The sequence below is a fragment of the Periophthalmus magnuspinnatus genome, chromosome 7 (assembly GCF_009829125.3).
Source record: "Periophthalmus magnuspinnatus isolate fPerMag1 chromosome 7, fPerMag1.2.pri, whole genome shotgun sequence".
Taxonomy (NCBI): domain Eukaryota; kingdom Metazoa; phylum Chordata; class Actinopteri; order Gobiiformes; family Gobiidae; genus Periophthalmus; species Periophthalmus magnuspinnatus.
The window spans coordinates 223,723-243,595 of record NC_047132.1 but is presented as its reverse complement, the minus strand read 5'-3'; the positions used below and the strand labels follow the sequence as shown (position 1 = coordinate 243,595).

At 40.6% G+C, this 19,873-nt stretch overlaps 3 protein-coding genes, 1 long non-coding RNA gene and 1 other non-coding gene across 5 annotated transcripts; 2 read left to right on the top strand and 3 right to left on the bottom strand.

The window, feature by feature from the left end:
* Positions 1 to 4,559: 4,559 nt before the first annotated feature.
* On the top strand, positions 4,560 to 4,631 carry trnae-uuc (transfer RNA glutamic acid (anticodon UUC)). The gene has a single exon. It is a non-coding gene; the product is annotated as a tRNA-Glu (tRNA).
* Positions 4,632 to 5,891: 1,260 nt separating this feature from the next.
* LOC117373615 (piggyBac transposable element-derived protein 4-like) lies at positions 5,892 to 8,656 on the top strand. Its single transcript, XM_055223124.1, has 5 exons — positions 5,892 to 6,107; positions 6,252 to 6,609; positions 7,042 to 7,513; positions 7,652 to 7,947; positions 8,640 to 8,656. The coding sequence occupies exons 1-5, from the start codon at positions 5,892 to 5,894 to the stop codon at positions 8,654 to 8,656; spliced, it is 1,359 nt and encodes a 452-aa protein (XP_055079099.1).
* A 1,164-nt stretch (positions 8,657 to 9,820) lies between these two features.
* LOC129456373 (uncharacterized) lies at positions 9,821 to 11,881 on the bottom strand. Its single transcript, XM_055222871.1, has 7 exons — positions 11,808 to 11,881; positions 11,586 to 11,678; positions 11,439 to 11,507; positions 10,835 to 10,885; positions 10,514 to 10,546; positions 10,191 to 10,298; positions 9,821 to 10,099 (listed from the first exon to the last, which is right to left on the bottom strand). The coding sequence occupies exons 1-7, from the start codon at positions 11,866 to 11,868 to the stop codon at positions 9,864 to 9,866; spliced, it is 651 nt and encodes a 216-aa protein (XP_055078846.1). The 5' UTR covers positions 11,869 to 11,881; the 3' UTR covers positions 9,821 to 9,863.
* Positions 11,882 to 13,917: 2,036 nt separating this feature from the next.
* On the bottom strand, positions 13,918 to 15,394 carry LOC129456374 (uncharacterized). Its single transcript, XR_008648729.1, has 3 exons — positions 15,342 to 15,394; positions 14,545 to 14,650; positions 13,918 to 13,961 (listed from the first exon to the last, which is right to left on the bottom strand). It is a non-coding gene; the product is annotated as an uncharacterized LOC129456374 (long non-coding RNA).
* A 1,304-nt stretch (positions 15,395 to 16,698) lies between these two features.
* LOC129456396 (histone-lysine N-methyltransferase set-1-like) lies at positions 16,699 to 19,873 on the bottom strand. Its single transcript, XM_055223123.1, has 6 exons — positions 19,756 to 19,873; positions 19,137 to 19,299; positions 18,694 to 18,886; positions 17,800 to 17,871; positions 17,340 to 17,411; positions 16,699 to 16,722 (listed from the first exon to the last, which is right to left on the bottom strand). Exons 1-6 carry the CDS (start codon positions 19,871 to 19,873, stop codon positions 16,699 to 16,701), a joined length of 642 nt encoding a protein of 213 aa, XP_055079098.1.

Below are 19,873 nucleotides of genomic sequence, written 5' to 3'. Positions count from 1 at the left end.
AATAGTTTGGGACTTTACATGACAATTGAAACGGTACAAAACCATGACAACCATTTATGTATGAATAAATAAAAGGCAAAAATAACACTTTATTTCTCGGTAAAAGCTTAAAAACTCTTGAACGAAATGAGAGCGTGAGCGGTTTCAGTGAGTAAACAGTAAAAGTTTTTTAGATTTCTTGGTATGACGACTTTGGGGCTGTGTAGTCCTCACCGCTCCTAGAAAAAAAGAGCAAGGACTTTTATTTTGAAAGGAAAGAGGAAGTACATGAGACTAGGTTTACTGCGTTTGTTTGGTAACTCAACCAGTGCCTGTAAATAATGAATGAGAATAACCAAAGGAACTAGAGGGCTGAAGGAGACGAAGAAACTAGTCTCTATGAAATATATCTTAGAAAAAATATATTTTTTCTTAAGGGATAAATAACCCCTCAAATCATATGAAAAGTATTTTCAACTTCACGACATTTTTGAACAGGACTGAAAAGTAAAAAGTACAGAGATAATTTACTTTGTGGGTACTTTTTACTTTGCTCTCAAATGTAGCAGTTTGCTTAAGTGGAATTTTTAGGTATCTGTACTTTACTCAAGTATAGTACATTACTACTTGTACTTTGTTACATTCCATCTCCGTCTGTTTAAAAATGTTTTACTGGGATTATCCTCCATTATTGTTTTTGTATCGGTGGCAGTAGTTTCATTATTATCGTTTATCGCAAAATCTCTGGACTAATATAATGGGCTTCAAAATGAGTTACATCTGCAAACACTGACAGTATCAACACGTTACCTGCTCATTACTGTAAATATGGAATTCAGAAGCAGAACTTTCTCTTGATCTGCTGCTTTAAGCTCAAACAAAGATACTTTTTTACACTCACGCCTCCTATTGGTCAGCCTCAGCAATGCTCTGAGTGAGTGACACAAGCAGCAGATACGAGGGATGTACTGATACAATACGGGACTAGAATCAGATATCAGGTCCGATACTAATGAGCTGGATCAGATATCGGCTCCCAAATATCGGTTCAGTCAATATCCTGTTTGTATAAATAAAACTATATAATAATAATATATATAAGACTATTCACTGGTCACAGTTGGCCCAGAAAGGTTTTCATTTTATTGATACATATATAACAGCCACATAACACATATGAATCAAGTCTGTCTCATTTTATTTTTGTTTTAAGTAAAATAAATGCTGTTTTCAGTCACTGCTTGATATCGGGGCAGGTACTTTAAGCCACAATCCTGGAATTGGTATCGACCAAGTGAAAGTCTGTGTACACTGGTGTATGAACGTGTGTGTGAATGTGTGAGTGGTTCCTTGCTGTAAAACGCTTTGAGTGACTTGAAAGTGGAAAAGCTCTGTATAAAAATCTGTCCGTTGTGCAGTGCGAGCTAAAGGCAAGTCTCCCTATATTCATACTTGACTTCCTTAGTGCTGCCATCAGACCTAAACCAGATTTTTAACAAGACTACAAGGGGCCCTCAGTCCAAATCTGAAATAAGTCTGAAAGCACAGATAAAACTCCCCTAAACTCTGACAAGGAAGCTGCGACCTTAATATTGATCTGTTAGCCCTAACTGAAACATGGCTTCGGGAAAATGATTATGTTAGACTAAACAAATCTACACCATCGAGTCACATGAACTTTCAGAGTGCCCGGAGCACAGGTGGAGGTGGTGGTGTGGCCGTCATCTCTCATTCTAGTCTAATTCTCAGCCCAAACCCAACTATACTTACCTCTCCTTTGAAAGCCTCGCACTCTCCATTACATGTCCCAATTGGAAAAAGCAAAAAGCTGTTATATTTATAATAATTTATCGACCTCCTGGTCCATATGCCGACTTCCTGACAGAGTTTTCTGATTTCATCTCAAGTTTAGTTTTGAATTGGGAAAGGATTGTTATAGATGGAGATTTCAACATACATGTAGATAACGGCAGTGATTGCCTCAGTGATGCTTTTGGTGCACTCCTGGATGGGATCGGTTTCACCCAGAGTGTGAATAAGCCGACTCACTGTCACAATCACACTCTAGATCTCGTTCTAATCTACGGTATTGAGATTAATGATCTAATTGTCCTTCCTCAAAACCCTATACTCTCTGACCATTTCTTAATTACCTTTCAATTTATACTAAAAGACTATCCAGCCCCACAGAAAAAAACTATAATGAAAAGAACATTATCAGATAAATCGGTTACAGATTTTAAAGAAATTATTGAGCCATTACTGAAAGATATGTCATGTGACAATGAAAATAATTTTAATCCAATTGTCACTGATCAATTGGTTGACAGAACAATGCTCACCTTAAAATCTGCTCTCGATGGGTTGAGCAAAGGGTCGAGCAAACCATCAACCTGTTTGCTCGACCCTATTCCAATCAGACTCCTCAAAGAAGCCCTCCCCCTAATAATAGATTCCATCCATAACATAATAAATATGTCGTTAGAAAATGGCTACGTTCCTCAGTCCTTTAAGTATGCTGTGATTAAACCCCTTTTGAAAAAAACTAACCTAAATCCTGATGAACTAGTCAACTACAGACCTATCTCTAATCTTCCCCTCCTCTCAAAAATTCTAGAACAAGTGGTGGTGAAACAGCTCTGCCGCCACCTGCAGGACAATAATATATTTGAAAAATAAAACCACAGCACAGAGACTGCACTGCTTAAAGTAACAAATGATTTACTACTAGCTGCTGATAACGGGCTGGCTTCAGTCCTGGTCCTACTGGACCTCAGTGCAGCGTTTGACACCATTGATCACAACATTCTACTGCAGAGGTTAGAATGTGACATTGGAATCAGAGGGACCGCCCTCAAATGGTTTAAATCCTATCTATCAGATAGGTACCAGTTTGTTAGTATAAACCAGAGCACCTCTCCCTGTTCTAAAGTAGCCTGTGGTGTTCCACAAGGATCTGTGCTTGGTCCAATCCTATTTACTCTGTATATGTTGCCATTGGGGAACATTATCAGAAAACATGGCATTAATTTTCACTGCTACGCTGATGACACTCAGCTGTACTTATCAATGAAACCAAACCAGACTGATCAAATAGATAAACTCAGTGCCTGTGTGAAGGACATCAAAACCTGGATGACCTTGAATTACCTGCTCTTAAATCCTGAAAAAACAGAGGTCACTGTCGTTGGTCCCAAAGGTCAAAGAGATTCTCTGTCGGACCAGATAATCTCACTGGACAATGTGAGTATAGCTTCTAGCCCTACTGTAAAAAGTCTTGGAGTCCTATTTGATCAAAATCTCTCATTCACAGCCCATATAAACCTAGCTTGTAAAACCGCATACTTTCACCTGCGAAATATTAAAACGATTATGAAAAACTCATCCATGCATTTGTTACTTCTAGACTTGATTACTGTAATTCCCTGCTCGCCGCCTGCCCCCAAAGTACTATAAAGTACTATAAAGTACTATAAGGAGCCTCCAGTTGGTCCAAAATGCAGCGGCCAGAGTCCTAACAGGAACTAAAAGAAGAGACCACATCAGTCCTGTACTAAAATATCTGCACTGGCTTCCTGTCGAGCTTAGAATCAAATTCAAAGTCCTCCTCCTGACATACAAAGCCCTAAACGGTATGGCCCCATCCTATCTGCAAGATGCTATTGTCCCGTACCAGCCAAACAGAGCACTCCGCTCTCAGAATGCAGGACTATTAGTAGTTCCTAGAGTGTCCAAAAGTACAGTGGGAGGGAGAGCATTCAGTTACCAAGCTCCTGTGCTATGGAATCAACTCCCTGCTGATATTAAACAGGCCCCCACAGTCTCTGTATTTAAGACCAGGCTTAAAACCTTCCTCTTCGGTATAGACCAGGTTACATAGTGAGGGAGTTAGGGACATTAAAACCCGGGATAAGACAGGCTGCAGTAGGAGTAACTAGCTGGGGGAAGTATGGCAACCTGAGCACTATCCTCTGCTTTGTCCTATTTTCTCATCAGCAATGCTATTCACATGTTGTCCCCTGTCCCACTCCCCCTGTGGAGTGTAACTCTTTCAGATGCCCCGATGACAGCTGGACCCTCTCCTCCTCCCCGCCTGGCCCTCCTCCTCGCCCAGCTCTCCTCCTCCTCATCTGCTCTTCCTCCTCCTCGCTTGGCCGATTTTTCTTGTTTTGTCTGATTTTTCCTGTTGTTTTGTTTTTGTGTGTATATCTCGGTGGCTGAGTGGCTCATGTCTCACAGCAGAAGGTTTGGTTGATCCCCGGGTCGCCCAGGCCTTTCTGTGTGGAGTTTTTCATGTTTCTCCTCGTGTCTGGATGGGTTTCCTCCGGGTACTCCGGTTTCCCCCATCAACCAAAACATGAACGCCCTTCGAGACAACTGTTGTGATTTTGGGCGTTACAAAAATAAATGAATTGAATTGAATTGAATGGGGGGCTCTGCAGACACCTGTGTGTTTTTCACAAGGTTATGTCCCTTGTCCCTGACCCAGTTACCCCATCATCTTATAGGGCTGGGCAATAAACGTGCTCATACTATAGACTTCCGTCTAAAACAGTACGGTCTGGCGAGTCACAGTAGTGTCCCATATGGTCTAGCGGTTAAGATTCCTGGCTTTCATCCAGGCACCCCAGGTTCGACTCCCGGTATGGGAATGACTCCCTTTTCTGATCCGTAAACGTGCGTATTAACGATTTGTAAAATAAATTTAAACAAAAAAACAAAAAAAAAAACAAACTGTACATACATAAAGAGATTTTATTCAACTTTAAAATGTACAAAATTAAATAATGTGTAGGATTGTAAATCGTAAAATACCGACATTCTTACTATGTTTATATTTTATCTTACTTCAGTTTGGTGATACAATTGTAAATGATTAGAATAATCTTTATCCACTCCAGGGAGTTCGTGCTGTCCGGTGACAAGTTACCGGTTATAGTGGTAGCTGGAGAGAGGAGATCTGAGGGAAAATAAATAAATAAATAAATAAATAAAAATAAAAAAAATAAAAAACAAAAACAAACAAACTCGTTATCCAAAGTGACGGAGGTAACTGTGTTTGGTGAAAGATTATTAACACTATCCGGTTTGAAGCCGTCACCTTCTGATTTCATTCAACTTTGCAATTTTTTTTCTTCTTTGCTTTTAGTTTAGTTTTTTTTTTTGCACACACACACACACACCCACCCCCCCCCCCACACACACCCCCCTACACCCCCCCCACGCACACCTACACACACACCCCCACCCACCCCACACACACACACACACACACACCCCCCCACACACACACCCCCCACGCACACCTTTGGTTGATGGGGGAAACCCGAGTACCCGGAGGAAACCCATCCAGACACGAGGAGAAACATGAAAAACTCCACACAGAAAGGCCTGGGCGACCCGGAGATCGAACCAAACCTTCTGCTGTGAGGCATGAGTGATGGCACTCAGTCACCGTGCCGCCAACACACAAAAAACCTCCTCGTCGTCGTCGTCTTCGTCCTCATTCTCCTGAAGATGACCATCGTGGCTTAGACCACAATTATCACAAGCAGCGCCGTGATGAAGATGACGGTGATGAAGATGACGGTGATGAAGATGACGGTGATGAAGATGACGACGATGATGATGATGATGAAGATGATGATGAAGATGATGGCGGTGATGATCGCCGTCTTCGTCGTCATTCTCCTGAAGATGACCACAATTATCACAAGCAGTGGCGTGATGAAGATGAAGGAGGAGAAGATGAAGATGAAGGAGGAGAAGATGAAGATGATGGAGAAGATGATGAAGGAGAAGATGATGAAGGAGAAGATGAAGATGATGGAGAAGATGATGAAGGAGAAGATGAAGATGATGAAGGAGAAGAAGAAGGTGATGAAGAAGAAGAAGAAGATGAAGAAGTACAAATGTTTTCAAAACACGGGGACATCACGTGGAGCTCGAAGCCGCCTCCGCGGACGTCGCTCAGGGGCCCTCAGTCGATCGCGGCCTCAGAACGAGTCCCGCGAGGCGGACCGACCGCCGCGGCCCGCGAGGCCTCCAGGGACGTGTTATCCACTTTCCTGGCGTACTTCACCCCCGAGCTAGAGGACATAGTGATCGAGATGACCAACCTGGAAGGGGTCAGGAGGACGACGCGGAGGCGTCGGGGGCGAGACGCAGAGGGTGAACAGGGCGAGGGAGGCGAAGAAGGCGGCGGCGGCGGAGGAGGAGGAGAAGGAGGGGGAGGAGAGGGCAGAGCAGAGCCGGTGAGAAGCCGGTGGAAGCCCGTGGATCGCACCGAGTTACGCGCCTACGTGGGGCTGCTGATCCTGGCCGGAGTCTACAGGTCGAGGGGTGAGGCGTGTGAAAGTCTCTGGGACGCGGAGAGCGGGCGCGCCGTATTCCGCGCCACCATGCCTCTGAAGACCTTCAGATCCTACTCCAGCGTCCTGCGCTTCGACGATCGCGAGACCAGAGAGGCGAGACGCGCGGCATTGTCTTCTTCTTCTTCTTCTTCTTCGTCTTACGGAGACAAACTGGCACCCGTCAGGAAACTGTGGGACGCTTGGTGCCAGCGGCTGCCGCTCCTGTACGATCCCGGACCGGAGGTCACCGTGGACGAGAGGCTGGTTGCCTTTAAAGGTAATCAATAAATCAATCAATAAATCAATCAATAAATCAATCAATCAATTAAAAAAAAAGGAGGTGGTGTGAGAGCGTGAGGAAGAGGAAAGGCACCTGTCTCTCTTCTCTCTATCTGAGACAGAAAGAGGAGACACACACAGAGAGAGAGAGGACACACACACACACACACACACCCACACACCCCCCCACACACACACACACACACACACAGAGAGAGAGAGAGAGAGAGAGAGAGAGAGAGAGAGAGAGAGACAGAGAGAGAGACAGAGAGAGAGAGAAAGATTGTGCCAAAGGACCAGTTAGCAGCTTTCCACCCCTAATAATAATAATAATAATAATAATAATAATAATAATAATAATAATAATAATAATAATAATAATAATAGTCATTTTTTTTTTTTTTTTTTTTTTTAAATAAATACATTCCAGGCCGTTGCCCCTTCCGCCAGTACATGCCCTCCAAACCCGCAAAATACGGCATCAAGCTGTGGGCCGTGTGCGACGCGCGGTCCAGTTACGCGTGGAAAATGCAGGTGTACACCGGTAAACCTCGACAAGGAGCGCCCGCGGAGAAGAACCTGGCCACGCGAGTCGCGCTGGACCTCACCGAGGGACTGGGACCGGGCCGCACCGTGACGTGCGACAACTTTTTCACCTCGTTCGAGCTCGCCCGGAGGCTGTTCTTCGAGAGGGGACTCACCCTATTAGGTACGCTGCGCGCCAACAGGACGGAGGTCCCGCGCGAACTGGCCTGCCCGCCTACTACCCGGGGGAACGGCAGACGGGTCGGATCCTTCTCGTTCGCGTTCGCCACCGGGGAGGGGGGAGGCCCCTCGGTCGCCCTAATCTCCTATCTGGCCAAAAAGACCAGGAACGTGCTGATCCTCACCACGGCGCCGCAGCACCTGCGCGGAGAGCCGGGAGAAGAAGCGAGAGAGGGAGCGGGAGGAGGAGGAAGAGGAGGAGGAGGAGGAAGAGGAGGAAGAGGAGGAAGAGGAGGAAGAGGAGGACGAAGCCGAGAAAGAGACCGTAGTATTAGTGACGAACAAGAACAACAACAACAACAACACAAACCTGCTGCTGTGCTCCATTACAATCGTACCAAGGGAGGAGTGGACAACCTGGATAAAGTCACAGGTACGTACAGCTGCAGGAGAAAAACCTGCCGCTGGCCCATGGTCATCTTTCACAACATGATCGACGTGTCCGCGTACAACGCGTTCGTTCTCTGGAGAGAGCTGAACCCGACGTGGATGCCCGGGAAACGCAACAGACGCAGACTGTTCTTGGAGCAGCTGGGCAGGGCGCTCGTGGGTCCCAGCGTAATCAGGAGGAGTGCGGGCAGAGGGGAGAGGGGCCGCGGCGGCGGAGGAGGAGGAGGAGGAGGAGGAGGAAGAAGAACCCGGGACCACGGCGACGGAGATGAGCAGGACGGAGAGGAGGAGGAGGAGGAGGAGGAGGACGGAGAGGACGAACCCGGGACGTACCCGCGTCCGAAATCGCGACACGCGCCTGTACCGGCGAAGAGGAAGAGGTGTCGAACGTGCCCCAGAAGCAAAGACATTAAAACTACAAATGTGTGCCGGGGGTGCGGTGTGCACGTGTGCGCAAAGTGCGCTCTATCCTTCTGCCCCCCTTGTGCTCCGGTCTGATTTTATATTATTTTATTTTATCTATTTTATTTTATTCATTTATTTGGATTTTGTTTTTTATTTTTATTTTTATTTTTTTTACATTTTTTTTTGTAGGTTTATGGTTCTCATCATTCATCCCTTTGTTTTGTTTTGTATCCACGCCCTCTAGTGGTATTAAAGGGGTTTAGCAAAAGATCAGATTTAATCTGGCTCAAATACCAAATAGCTGTGTCCCCCCCCCCCACACCCCCCCCCACACACACACCCCACACACACACACCCACACACACCCCCACACACCCACACACACCCCCACACCCCCCCACACACACACACCCCCACCCACGCACGCATATATATAAAGTAGCTATAATCTATTTTGCCTATTGATAGTCAAAGGGAAATGTTAATTCCTTACTCCATTCAATCTAAAGAAAAATAAAGGGCTGCAACGACTACACCTTGATTTTTCACGTTCTACAATAAATAATTAAAAATAACTTACGTAAATTACGTAACTTATATAACTTACCTAACGTACGTAACTTACTTAGAAAGGTATGCGAATGGCAGCGAATTGGGACAAGACCTAAGACTTTCCCCACCCAACCCCTCCGACGGGACGTCTCCCCCACACGCACGCACACACGCACGCACACACACACACACACACACACACACACCCCTACTTGTTTATGTGAATTAAAAGGACATTTTTTTCAAACCCGTTTTTTGCAACACTAGGAGGACACCCCTTTCCACTTGTGCTACAAAGATGTAGTAAACGTCAAAAAATTCTAGTTGAGCTACACAACTCAAATCTCACTTCAAAATCTGAATACACAGTACAGAAGTCATAGTATAATAACCTGACATAGTGATGTATTAAGAGGACAAAAGTTAATTTGGTACTTAGCTCCGCCCATGACTCAAATCGTAATTGACAGGACGAACTTGATTTAGAAGGACCATGGCTAAACAACACACAAATATGCTATTTAGGTGAATTAAAGGGTCATACATGAATAAATGGAACATAACACACAAATGAATATAGAGTGCCTTTACTAAAGTATTAGGCTACTGAGATACAAAATGGTGTTTGTAAAGATGTATGTTGGTAAAGTGTGACCTTTTAAAGCCAAAATAAGGAATGATTACACATTCATGAACAAGTTGAATTTATTCAATGACATGAACTGAATCTTCTTTGAAACAAAGAGATCCTTGCAGGAGTAAAGTCTTAACACAAACAATTGTGCTCCAACAATTGCCCATAATATTGCATTTCTAACCAGGGCTGACAACAATTATTTTAGTAGCCACTAGTCAGCGTTTATTATTTCGATTGATTGACTAGTCAAACAGTTATTTCTCTTGTGAATTGAGAGCTTTTTAAATGTGTTTTTTTTAGCCAAATAAACGTAAAATCTGTGCAAATTAGCAGTTTGTGTTTTTCTTTAATAATGCAGCTGCCTTTGCTATAAAAAAAAAAAAATAAAATTACATGTACTTTAGAGTGTGTAGGGCATTTAACAATAACAGTAAAAAAAAAAAAAAGATTAGTCAACTATTTAAAAAATGTGTTGACTAATTTTTCTAATCAATTAGTCACGATTAGTCGACTAATCCCTTTCTTTTCAGAGTTATACCCCGATTCCTGACAAAGTCGCTGATATTTTGAAGAGAGCGATCAGTCAGTGTGGGATGTTCTGCTGTCTTGCACTGTTCGCATTCAATCATAGTAGCCAGTTTTCCTTTTCTGATATGTTCTTCAAAATGTCTCATCATAGCTTCAACCTCCTTGGGAGACCACTGTCGTTTCTGAACCCTTCTTGCATTTTCCAAAGAAACTACAAAACAATGGAATAAAAAATGGAACATTAAGAAAAAATATGAACTATAATTCAACTCTTGTTGCACTCTGATACTCTTAATACTGACGTTTTTCACTGAGACCAGGGACTGTTTTGCGACATTTACTTGATTGTTTCATCACTTTTGCTTTTCTTCTGGGATCTTTGGCCTTTCCATTTGCATTTTTAATTACTGCTGCAAAACAGGCAGAAAATAAAAGAGAAGGATCACAATTTGAAGATTAAACAACAACAGCAACAAAACTATTGTCACTGGGACCAAATAATTAAGATGATTATTGATGGGAGAAGCGACAGGTGTATCATCATTCATTTTATCTTCAGCTTGACTAACTTAAAATCATTTCAGAAGAGGCTGCTGAGGTGAAAACCTTTCTATTGTCCATTTACCTTGAGATGTGTCTGTTTGGTTGGCATCGATAACTAAATGAGAAAAGTAAAAGTCATTATGAACACATCACATATGCCATTTGTAAACCTACATGCTATCAAATTTGTTTTAAACTGGAATTCTCTTCCCTGAAACTACTTAAATCGGACTGTGCCGTATGTTCATCTCTTAACTCCTTCTGTTTTGATGCTCCACCATCTTACAATAAGTAATGCCCCTGATTTGCTCAAGTGTTTATCTGCAAGTCATTTTAACAAAAACCTAAAAAACATGCCATCAATCACAGATAACAGCCTGAAAGACTCAGTTTGAGGGATTACCTTGTGGCAGTATGGACAGAGGTTCAACATGTGGCCTAGGTCTTTCCTTGTCTGCAGAAAAAAGTTCATGATAGCTCATTAAAAACACAAAAAAGAGGAACATATGTACTACAGAGTCAGTTATGATGCCATTTGAAATTTTGAAAAAGTAAACTCAAGTAGGGAGAAAACAAAACAAAAAAGCTACATTTTTTGTGAATGGATTTTTCTGCAACATTTTCTGACTTATTTTCAGTATCCTGAAAATTTTAACATTCTAATTTATTCAAAACAAGCCGGCCTTTAAGTTAGACATGATATGATCATTACAATATTCACATAATTTAACGCAGCACTGCTGTAGTAACTTGTCTAGCGCTGCAAGCCAAATGTACCAAAAGCAAGTTCAGCCATTAAAGGATTCACAGCCAGATGTCAAAAACATAAGACTGTATTTGGACTGAAATCTACTGTACAATTCTGTAGAAGAGAACAACAGTCTCTTGCCGTTCTCCTGTGAAGGAATAATGAGAGACCTTCATTATTCTTCCACAATAAATTTCTTCACAGTAAAATTACAGTTAGCTTGAAATACATCAAACTGTCACACTGTTAGAAGCCTAACCTTCTGATGATAAAGATGTGCATGGAGGTTTCTCAACAGGTTGCCTAATGATGCTCATCCCTGCAGAATCTGTAAAAAAAAGTTTTCACACTGATCATGTGATTTTACAAATACACACTTCTTACTCAAAAATGACACTGTACTGACCACTGGCAATCTGTGAATCTGTGGGCAGATTTTCTTCCTCGACCTCACCATCACTCTCCTCACTTTGCTCAACATCAGTCAACACTAGGTTATCTGACAAAATAAATTATTACCTCAGTTATGGAGATGAAATGCTATAGATTACCTACACACAGTACCATTTTGCTACATCACGTATTTGTTGAAAAGTGTTGTAATCTTTGGAACTTTAAAAGACAATACCTTCGATTTCAATTTCCTCAAGTGTTTTCCCTTGCAGATTTCCCAAAGACCCTTTCTCCATAGCCAGCAGCAGTTTTGATATTTTGGCCAACTGTGTGGTAGCCTCTGGTAGTCGGTAAAACTCCCTGTGGACCTGAATATCATGGCCAAGGAAGTCTGCCACTTGGTCCAACTCGTTATTTCGGAGATTAAGGACCTGGGATAAAGTTGCGACGTGTTTGCGCAACTGTGTTGACCTGAGGAGTTGAGGGTTCTTTGCCCCACATTCACTTGCATAAAGTCTTAGACAGTCCGGTCCTCTGTACGGAGTAAGACACTGCGGTCTTCCAAAGAGAAATGGGTTATCCTCTGGAACGCCACAGTCTTTTCTTTTATTTATTAGGTGTGTTAGAGCATTAACCATGTCTGGTGGTAGCAGAACAGCAACCTTTCGTCCTCTTTTACCCCTTATTTCCACTCGACTAAAGTGGTTACAAAGTTTGAGTTCAAATTTTGTGAGTCCAACAGCCACATCTTCATGTAAGGCAGTGGTGTTCCTCTCAAGAAAGCCTTTTAGTTTCATTTTGGAAACTTCTCCTCCACGACACCGGTTGAATAGTATGATGTTTGCCATAGTTGCTTTGCACAGTTCACCATATGATTGTGGTGATGACGTTTTATCCAAGTTTTTAAATGCTTCTTCTGCAGTTTTTTCGAGATGTTTGTGAAGACGTTGCACATCTTCTGTGAAAGACAGTGTGCAAGGCTTGTTAAAGTGTCTCTCATTCAAGGTGGTTAAAGCTGTGTGTGAAACAATTTCAGCCCACTTCGTAGAATACAGGGTTTTGAAAGTCTGAGTGGACTTTACCAGCTCAGAGTCTTCTGCCATTAGAGCTCTGCAGTGTATAATGTCACTTATCTTCTGCAACGAGTGACCCAACTTCAGTGCAAGGCTTGGAGTTTGGTAGCAGTGCTTTTCTTCATCAAACCCAGACACTTTCTTGACAGCTTGAATAACCATTTGAAAATTTGCAGGTCTTACAGCATCCTCAAGAGTATATATTGAGAAGTCCTTCCGAAGCGTCAACAGAAGTCTTCCAATTTCTCTGAGTTTCTGTCGAATGTACTCATATTTGGTGGGCTTTTGTCCATGTTTGTTAAAAAATGATTGAGCCAGCTGAAGAATATAGAAGTCACTGCGCACTGTAGCAGTTATCTCATCATTTTTCATCGCAGTTAACAGCTTCCAAACACCTGGTGACACCTGTTGACACAAGGCTGAGTCAAACATAGTGGCCAAAGACAAGATCTTAGTTCTTCCAATCTCTGAATTGGCTTCAACTGGTTTTGAAGAACATTTTCGAACATGTCGCCACAGATCTCTTCGGAGGTATAGGGCCTGGCAGTACATGCAGTGCACATAGTCTTTAGGATTATATTTTTTCTTAGATGTGCGTCTAGGTTTTAGCAGTCCATCTCCACTTGATAAAACCTCTGTGTTGTGGTTGTAGTTTCCCTTGTTGCGTAGCTTATTAAGCATTTTCATGCGCTCTTTAGACTTTTTTGGAAGAATCAAAATTCGAGCAACATCAGCATTTGTCTTCACATGAGTTTTTAAGTGACGTGCAAACCTTGTCTGTGGTTTTTCACAAATGTAGCAAAATGTTTTATTTCTGAGAGAGGAGGATGTGTTCAAGAACTGCTTGCCCTCACCATCAGTATCGTTCCCAGCATTTGCCTGAACTCCTGATAATTGAAGCCGATTTGTGTTGACTGTGTCTTCCAGTAATAATTCTGCAGCTTTAGGACCTGATTCTTTCTCTTCATCCAAGAGATTTTCTTGGTAGTGCCTTGTCTGTTTTGAAGCAGACTTACTTGTGAACACCTCAAAATTTTGTACTTCCAAATGGTTGTGATGATTTTTGAAACGCTCTGATCTGTCTTCACATGCGTTATTTGAATTACTGTGGGAATCAGGCACATATTCCACGTCTGATGATGTCACCTGACTTGAACTATGTTCTTCAGAGGCCTAATAATAAAAAATAATATTTTGTATTTTTAGAAAGTATATTACTGAGAAAATTAAAGCTAATACACTTACCATTGAGAGAGGTTCAGTGATGTTCTTCATATGTTTAAGATAACAGTTTTTGTGCCACGACTGGCAGCAAACTAGACAGAGATATTTAAATTATTTAACAATGTCAGTATATGTACTTCACAACCAGTACATTTGATTAAATTGATTATTAATTGACAAACAATTTGTTCACCAAGCTTTAACATTTGGTTAAATCCAGTCTCTCAAAGCATCAATCAGACACACTTTGAAACCCATACAACATATGTGCAAAAAAAAAAGCATTATAACATGTATTGCAGTATTATTAGAAAAAGCTGCCACATAATCTAGCATTTAGGCAGAAACAATAAAAAAGGAAGTAAAGTGCAGAAGGGACAGATAATTACTCCTTTTTAGTTGCATGTCACCACCAACCATGTAAACTGCAGTCAGCAAGCCATGTATACCTATGTACATACATATATATATATACATCAGTCTTAAATATGGATGTTGCAAATTCTAAAAATTTGATGTTGCACTGACTACAGAATCTGCACAGTTTCAAGGTGGCTACTTGAAATTAGCCTACCAAACTCAATACCAAACCAAATGTTACAAAAATATAGTCAGATTACAACTATTGGGAGTGTTCCTGTGATTTCATGTTCAAATGATTAGGACCAAACTCACCTATACATCTCTCTCCAACCCATCTCAGAGGTGCAAATGGTCCTCCACAAAAAGCACATTTTTCGAAACTTGACATCTCGCCAGGGACCAGGTCATGTTCACAGTTCTGTTGACCAAAAAGTGCAATTATATGATCACATTATTTTATTCTGACATTTGGAATTCAAAACCCCAATATTTATTATGCTTACAATGTCAAAATGTGTGTATTTGGTATGTATTCTGCTACTATTTGAATGTAAAGTGAAAATTGAAAAGACATTTTCTAAGTTTGTAAAAAAAAAAAAATATATATATATATATATATATATATATACATATATATATATGAATGACTGACATGCCAGGGCACCTGAAAAAACTAAATAAAAAATAATTTCCCCCCTTAATTAACCCTTTTTCAGTTGAAATACAATTCTGTAAATATAGAGAATCCAAACTGATATTTATTCCAAACTGTATTATTCTATAAAATCGCTGATACAGAGTTGAGTTTTCAAGCTTCGTAAATTTATCAGAAACAGACAACCTGAAATCTGAAGACAGAGAGCCTGAAATGACTTGGTGCAGAATTGCTACTTTGGCACAAGGTTTAAAAATTCTATAATTTTTTTTGATTTATTATGAACAAACTAAATATTTGAATATTTATTTGTTGCTTTAATTTTGTGCATATCGATAATAGCATTTAGATCTTTTTGTACAGAATGTTTGTACTTGTCCAGTTGAGGAATACCCTGAAGTTTTCATCTGAGTTTCTGTATTCAACATAGTTGAGTCATTGGAGATTAATTTACCTTATCAATGATATCCAGGAATGAACAACACATAGTAACATCAGCAGGCTCCTAGGACATTGATGAATGTGAGTTTATGTTTCAAAAAACAAAACCCACAATCCCCCTAATGCTGTTATCTGTCCAGTTAGCATTATACAGAACTAGTCTATCTACAAACTGCTGAAAATAACCTAGAAATACAAAGCTCACAATCCTCCTAATGTGAGGACCTGTCCATTTGACTGTTAAACATGTTTGTAACTCTACATACTGCTGAATTATATTTGAATGACTTGATCATTTCAAAATCAAGTCCATATAATCCATTTACCTGGTCAATGTTGTCACTGAGTAAACTGCACATGGCCATTTCAGAAAGCTGGTCAAGTATCTCTTTGGGTATCTGGACAAAGACAATCACTGAGTGTGATTTTGGTTTACTGTGCAAAGCTCACAGTCCTCCTAATGTCAGCACCTGTCCAGTTGACTGTTACACAGGACATGTGTGTGTGTACGTCTACATACAACTGAATATACTATATCTCAGTACAAAGCTCACATTCCTTCTAATGTCAGCACCTGTCCAGTTGACTGTTACACAGGACATGTGTTTGTAACTCTACATACTGCTGAATTATAATTGAATGACTTGATAATTTCAAAATCAAGTTAATAGAAATCCATTTACCTGGTCAGTGTTGTCACTGAAGGAAATGCACATGGCCACTTCAGAAGGCTGGACAAGTATCTCTTTGGGCATCTGGACAAAAACAATCACTGAGTGTGATTTTGGTTTACTGTGCAAAGCTCACAGTCCTCCTAATGTCAGCACCTGTCCAGTTGACTGTTACACAGGACATGTGTGTGTACGTCTACATACAACTGAATATACTATATCTCAGTACAAAGCTCACAGTCCTTCTAATGTCAGCACCTGTCCAGTTGACTGTTACACAGGACATGTGTGTGTACGTCTACATACAACTGAATATACTATATCTCAGTACAAAGCTCACAGTCCTTCTAATGTCAGCACCTGTCCGGTTGACTGTTACACAGGACATGTGTGTGTACGTCTACATACAACTGAATATACTATATCTCAGTACAAAGCTCACAGTCCTTCTAATGTCAGCACCTGTCCAGTTGACTGTTACACAGGACATGTGTTTGTAACGTCTACATACATGCTGAATTATAATGTAATGACTTTGACTAATTCAAATGATCAAGTTACTGAGAAATCATTTACCTGGTCAGTGTTGTCACTGAGGGAACTGCACATGGCCACTTCAGAAGGCTGGACTAGTATCTCTTGGGGCATCTAATGGACAAAGACAATCACTGAGTGTGATTTTGGTTTACTGTGCAAAGCTCACAGTCCTCCTAATGTCAGCACCTGTCCAGTTGACTGTTACACAGGACATGTGTGTGTACGTCTACATACAACTGAATATACTATATCTCAGTACAAAGCTCACAGTCCTTCTAATGTCAGCACCTGTCCAGTTGACTGTTACACAGGACATGTGTGTGTACGTCTACATACAACTGAATATACTATATCTCAGTACAAAGCTCACAGTCCTTCTAATGTCAGCACCTGTCCGGTTGACTGTTACACAGGACATGTGTGTGTACGTCTACATACAACTGAATATACTATATCTCAGTACAAAGCTCACAGTCCTTCTAATGTCAGCACCTGTCCGGTTGACTGTTACACAGGACATGTGTGTGTACGTCTACATACAACTGAATATACTATATCTCAGTACAAAGCTCACAGTCCTTCTAATGTCAGCACCTGTCCGGTTGACTGTTACACAGGACATGTGTGTGTACGTCTACATACAACTGAATATACTATATCTCAGTACAAAGCTCACAGTCCTTCTAATGTCAGCACTTGTCCAGTTGACTGTTACACAGGACATGTGTGTGTAAGTCTACATACAGCTGAATGTATGTCAGTTTTTGACTATAAAATGATAAATGTACTGGAGAATAATTTACCTGGTCAGTGTTGTCACTGAGGGAACTGCACATGGCCACTTCAGAAGGCTGGACAAGTATCTCTTGGGGCATCTAATGGACAAAGACAATCACTGAGTGTGATTTTGGTTTACTGTGCAAAGCTCACAGTCCTTCTAATGTCAGCACCTGTCCAGTTGACTGTTACACAGGACATGTGTGTGTACGTCTACATACAACTGAATATACTATATCTCAGTACAAAGCTCACAGTCCTTCTAATGTCAGCACCTGTCCAGTTGACTGTTACACAGGACATGTGTGTGTACGTCTACATACAACTGAATATACTATATCTCAGTACAAAGCTCACAGTCCTTCTAATGTCAGCACCTGTCCAGTTGACTGTTACACAGGACATGTGTTTGTAACTCTACATACTACTGAATTATAATTGAATGACTTGATAATTTCAAAATCAAGTTAATAGAAATCCATTTACCTGGTCAGTGCTGTCACTGAGGGAACTGCACATGGCCACTTTAGAAGGCTGGTCAGGTATCTCTTTGGAAATCTAGCAGGGAAAGGACAATCATAAATGTGAGTTGATAATTAAGTGTTTCTTCGTTTTAAAAAAACTATCATCAACCAAATATTTATATATATATATATATATATATATATATATATATATATATATATATATATATATATATATATATATATATATATATATATATATATCTTACTTAAAGGGAGGTTGTATTTGCAGATGTTGTAAGTCAACAATATAATCACATAGACAAGCAATTAAAGGCAACTTGTCTCCATGTAAACGTAAAACAAATGTGTTCACTTGTTTCCAATGATCATAATTACAAAGCAAGCATTCCTATTATAGCACAAATAAAAGATTCTATCTAGTAAAATTTTATCATGACTGCTGTAATCTCCCTCCATGAACTGTTGTCAGGCCTCATTCATATACAGCTTGAACAGGAATGGTGCAGGAACGGCTGCTTGCTGTGTGTGAACTTCACACCAAACAGTCTGAGGGTTTGGTGTGGGAAATGTTGTTTTCTGACTCAATATAAAATGTAACTGCTGAGTGATGTAGGATAATTCTTTGTGGGTTTGCAAAACAAAACTTTAGTTCAAATTGGTCAGTAGGTAGGTACTCCTGTTAAGAAAGATGAGAACATTTTCTGTGGCTGTCCTGTGTCCATGTGTGCAGGCTCCACACATACTCCAACTGTTGGTGTTAAAGAACTAATCTATTTGCAGAACCACACTGAACAAATCCGCACAGTGCTCACACCTGCAGTGCTAAGTTACAGATTGGTATAGAATGCTACTCCGTCAACTGATCTGTGTAAATACAAGCATGGACAAATACCTTGCTTCTCCATGGCCAATCAGAATCACCGTAGTTATACGTGATTTCTTCTCCTGGACTAATGTCCTTGAGTGCAAACAAACACAAATGGGGCCTTCTGTCCACTCGTATTATTTTCATTTTGCTATTTGGATTCAGATGGTCATCATTAACGAGTCTCCCTAGAGAACCATCTTCTCTGGAAGCATCGACACTGAAATACAAAAAAAATAACAATAACAATCATTTTGTGTAAAGGCAGAGAATTGGGCACATGTAGTTTTAGCATGATTGAAGAATCTGCATCTACAGTTTAAAATATTCATCAAACAGTAAAAAGCTCAACACTATTTTATAACTACATTCCACAATTACAACTACTTTTAATAACAGTGAAGTTGGAGAGTTAGTATTTACAGGAATAGAAACAAATTTAGAGAAGACACCTTAAATTAGATACATACCAAAACTGATTTCCATTAAAATGGAAATCAAACATGAAAACCTTGAGTGCTTTATGATACACTTTCGACCTGCATTCTTGTTCCTTTTTTGTTATGACTTCCCCTCTGTATTCAATAAGAAAATCTCCTTTTTGAAAGTCCCGGCAGCTGAACACACCTCGACCTAAAGACACACAGAATCAGAATCAGAATCAGAATCAGAAGACTTTTATTGCCATAGTCTGTGAACACAGTTCACAAACTAGGAACTTGATACGGTGAAAAAGTGCAACATAAACACACTGAATAAATACAAATACAAATAAGGGCATGCACAAAGTTAAAAAGATATGCAATTATGCGACAGGAGTTAGCAGTTAAGCCAATACGTTTGAACAATAATTTTACAAAGTAGAGCTGTGTCAAACAGATATTTATCTTATTACTAATAGCAGAGCTATCAAGTTATTTGTATGAATTAATCAAGGGACTATTTTTGTGTATTTTTTGTAGAAATCTAGACAAATAAACACCTCAATCATTTCCACATCATCATTGATCCTTTTGTTTGTAATAACACAGTGGGGTTTTAAGTTTTGCTACAAAAGAAACTTTGATTAAAAAAAAAAAGGCAACTTACCTTTAAAAGAATTTATGTATTTTATGTCAAAGTCATTCTTGTCTTTTCCCAAGGATGAAAAATAGGTAGCTTCTTGTATAGGGTTCCTTTTAGGTCTCCGTGACCTTGTTGATGCCAT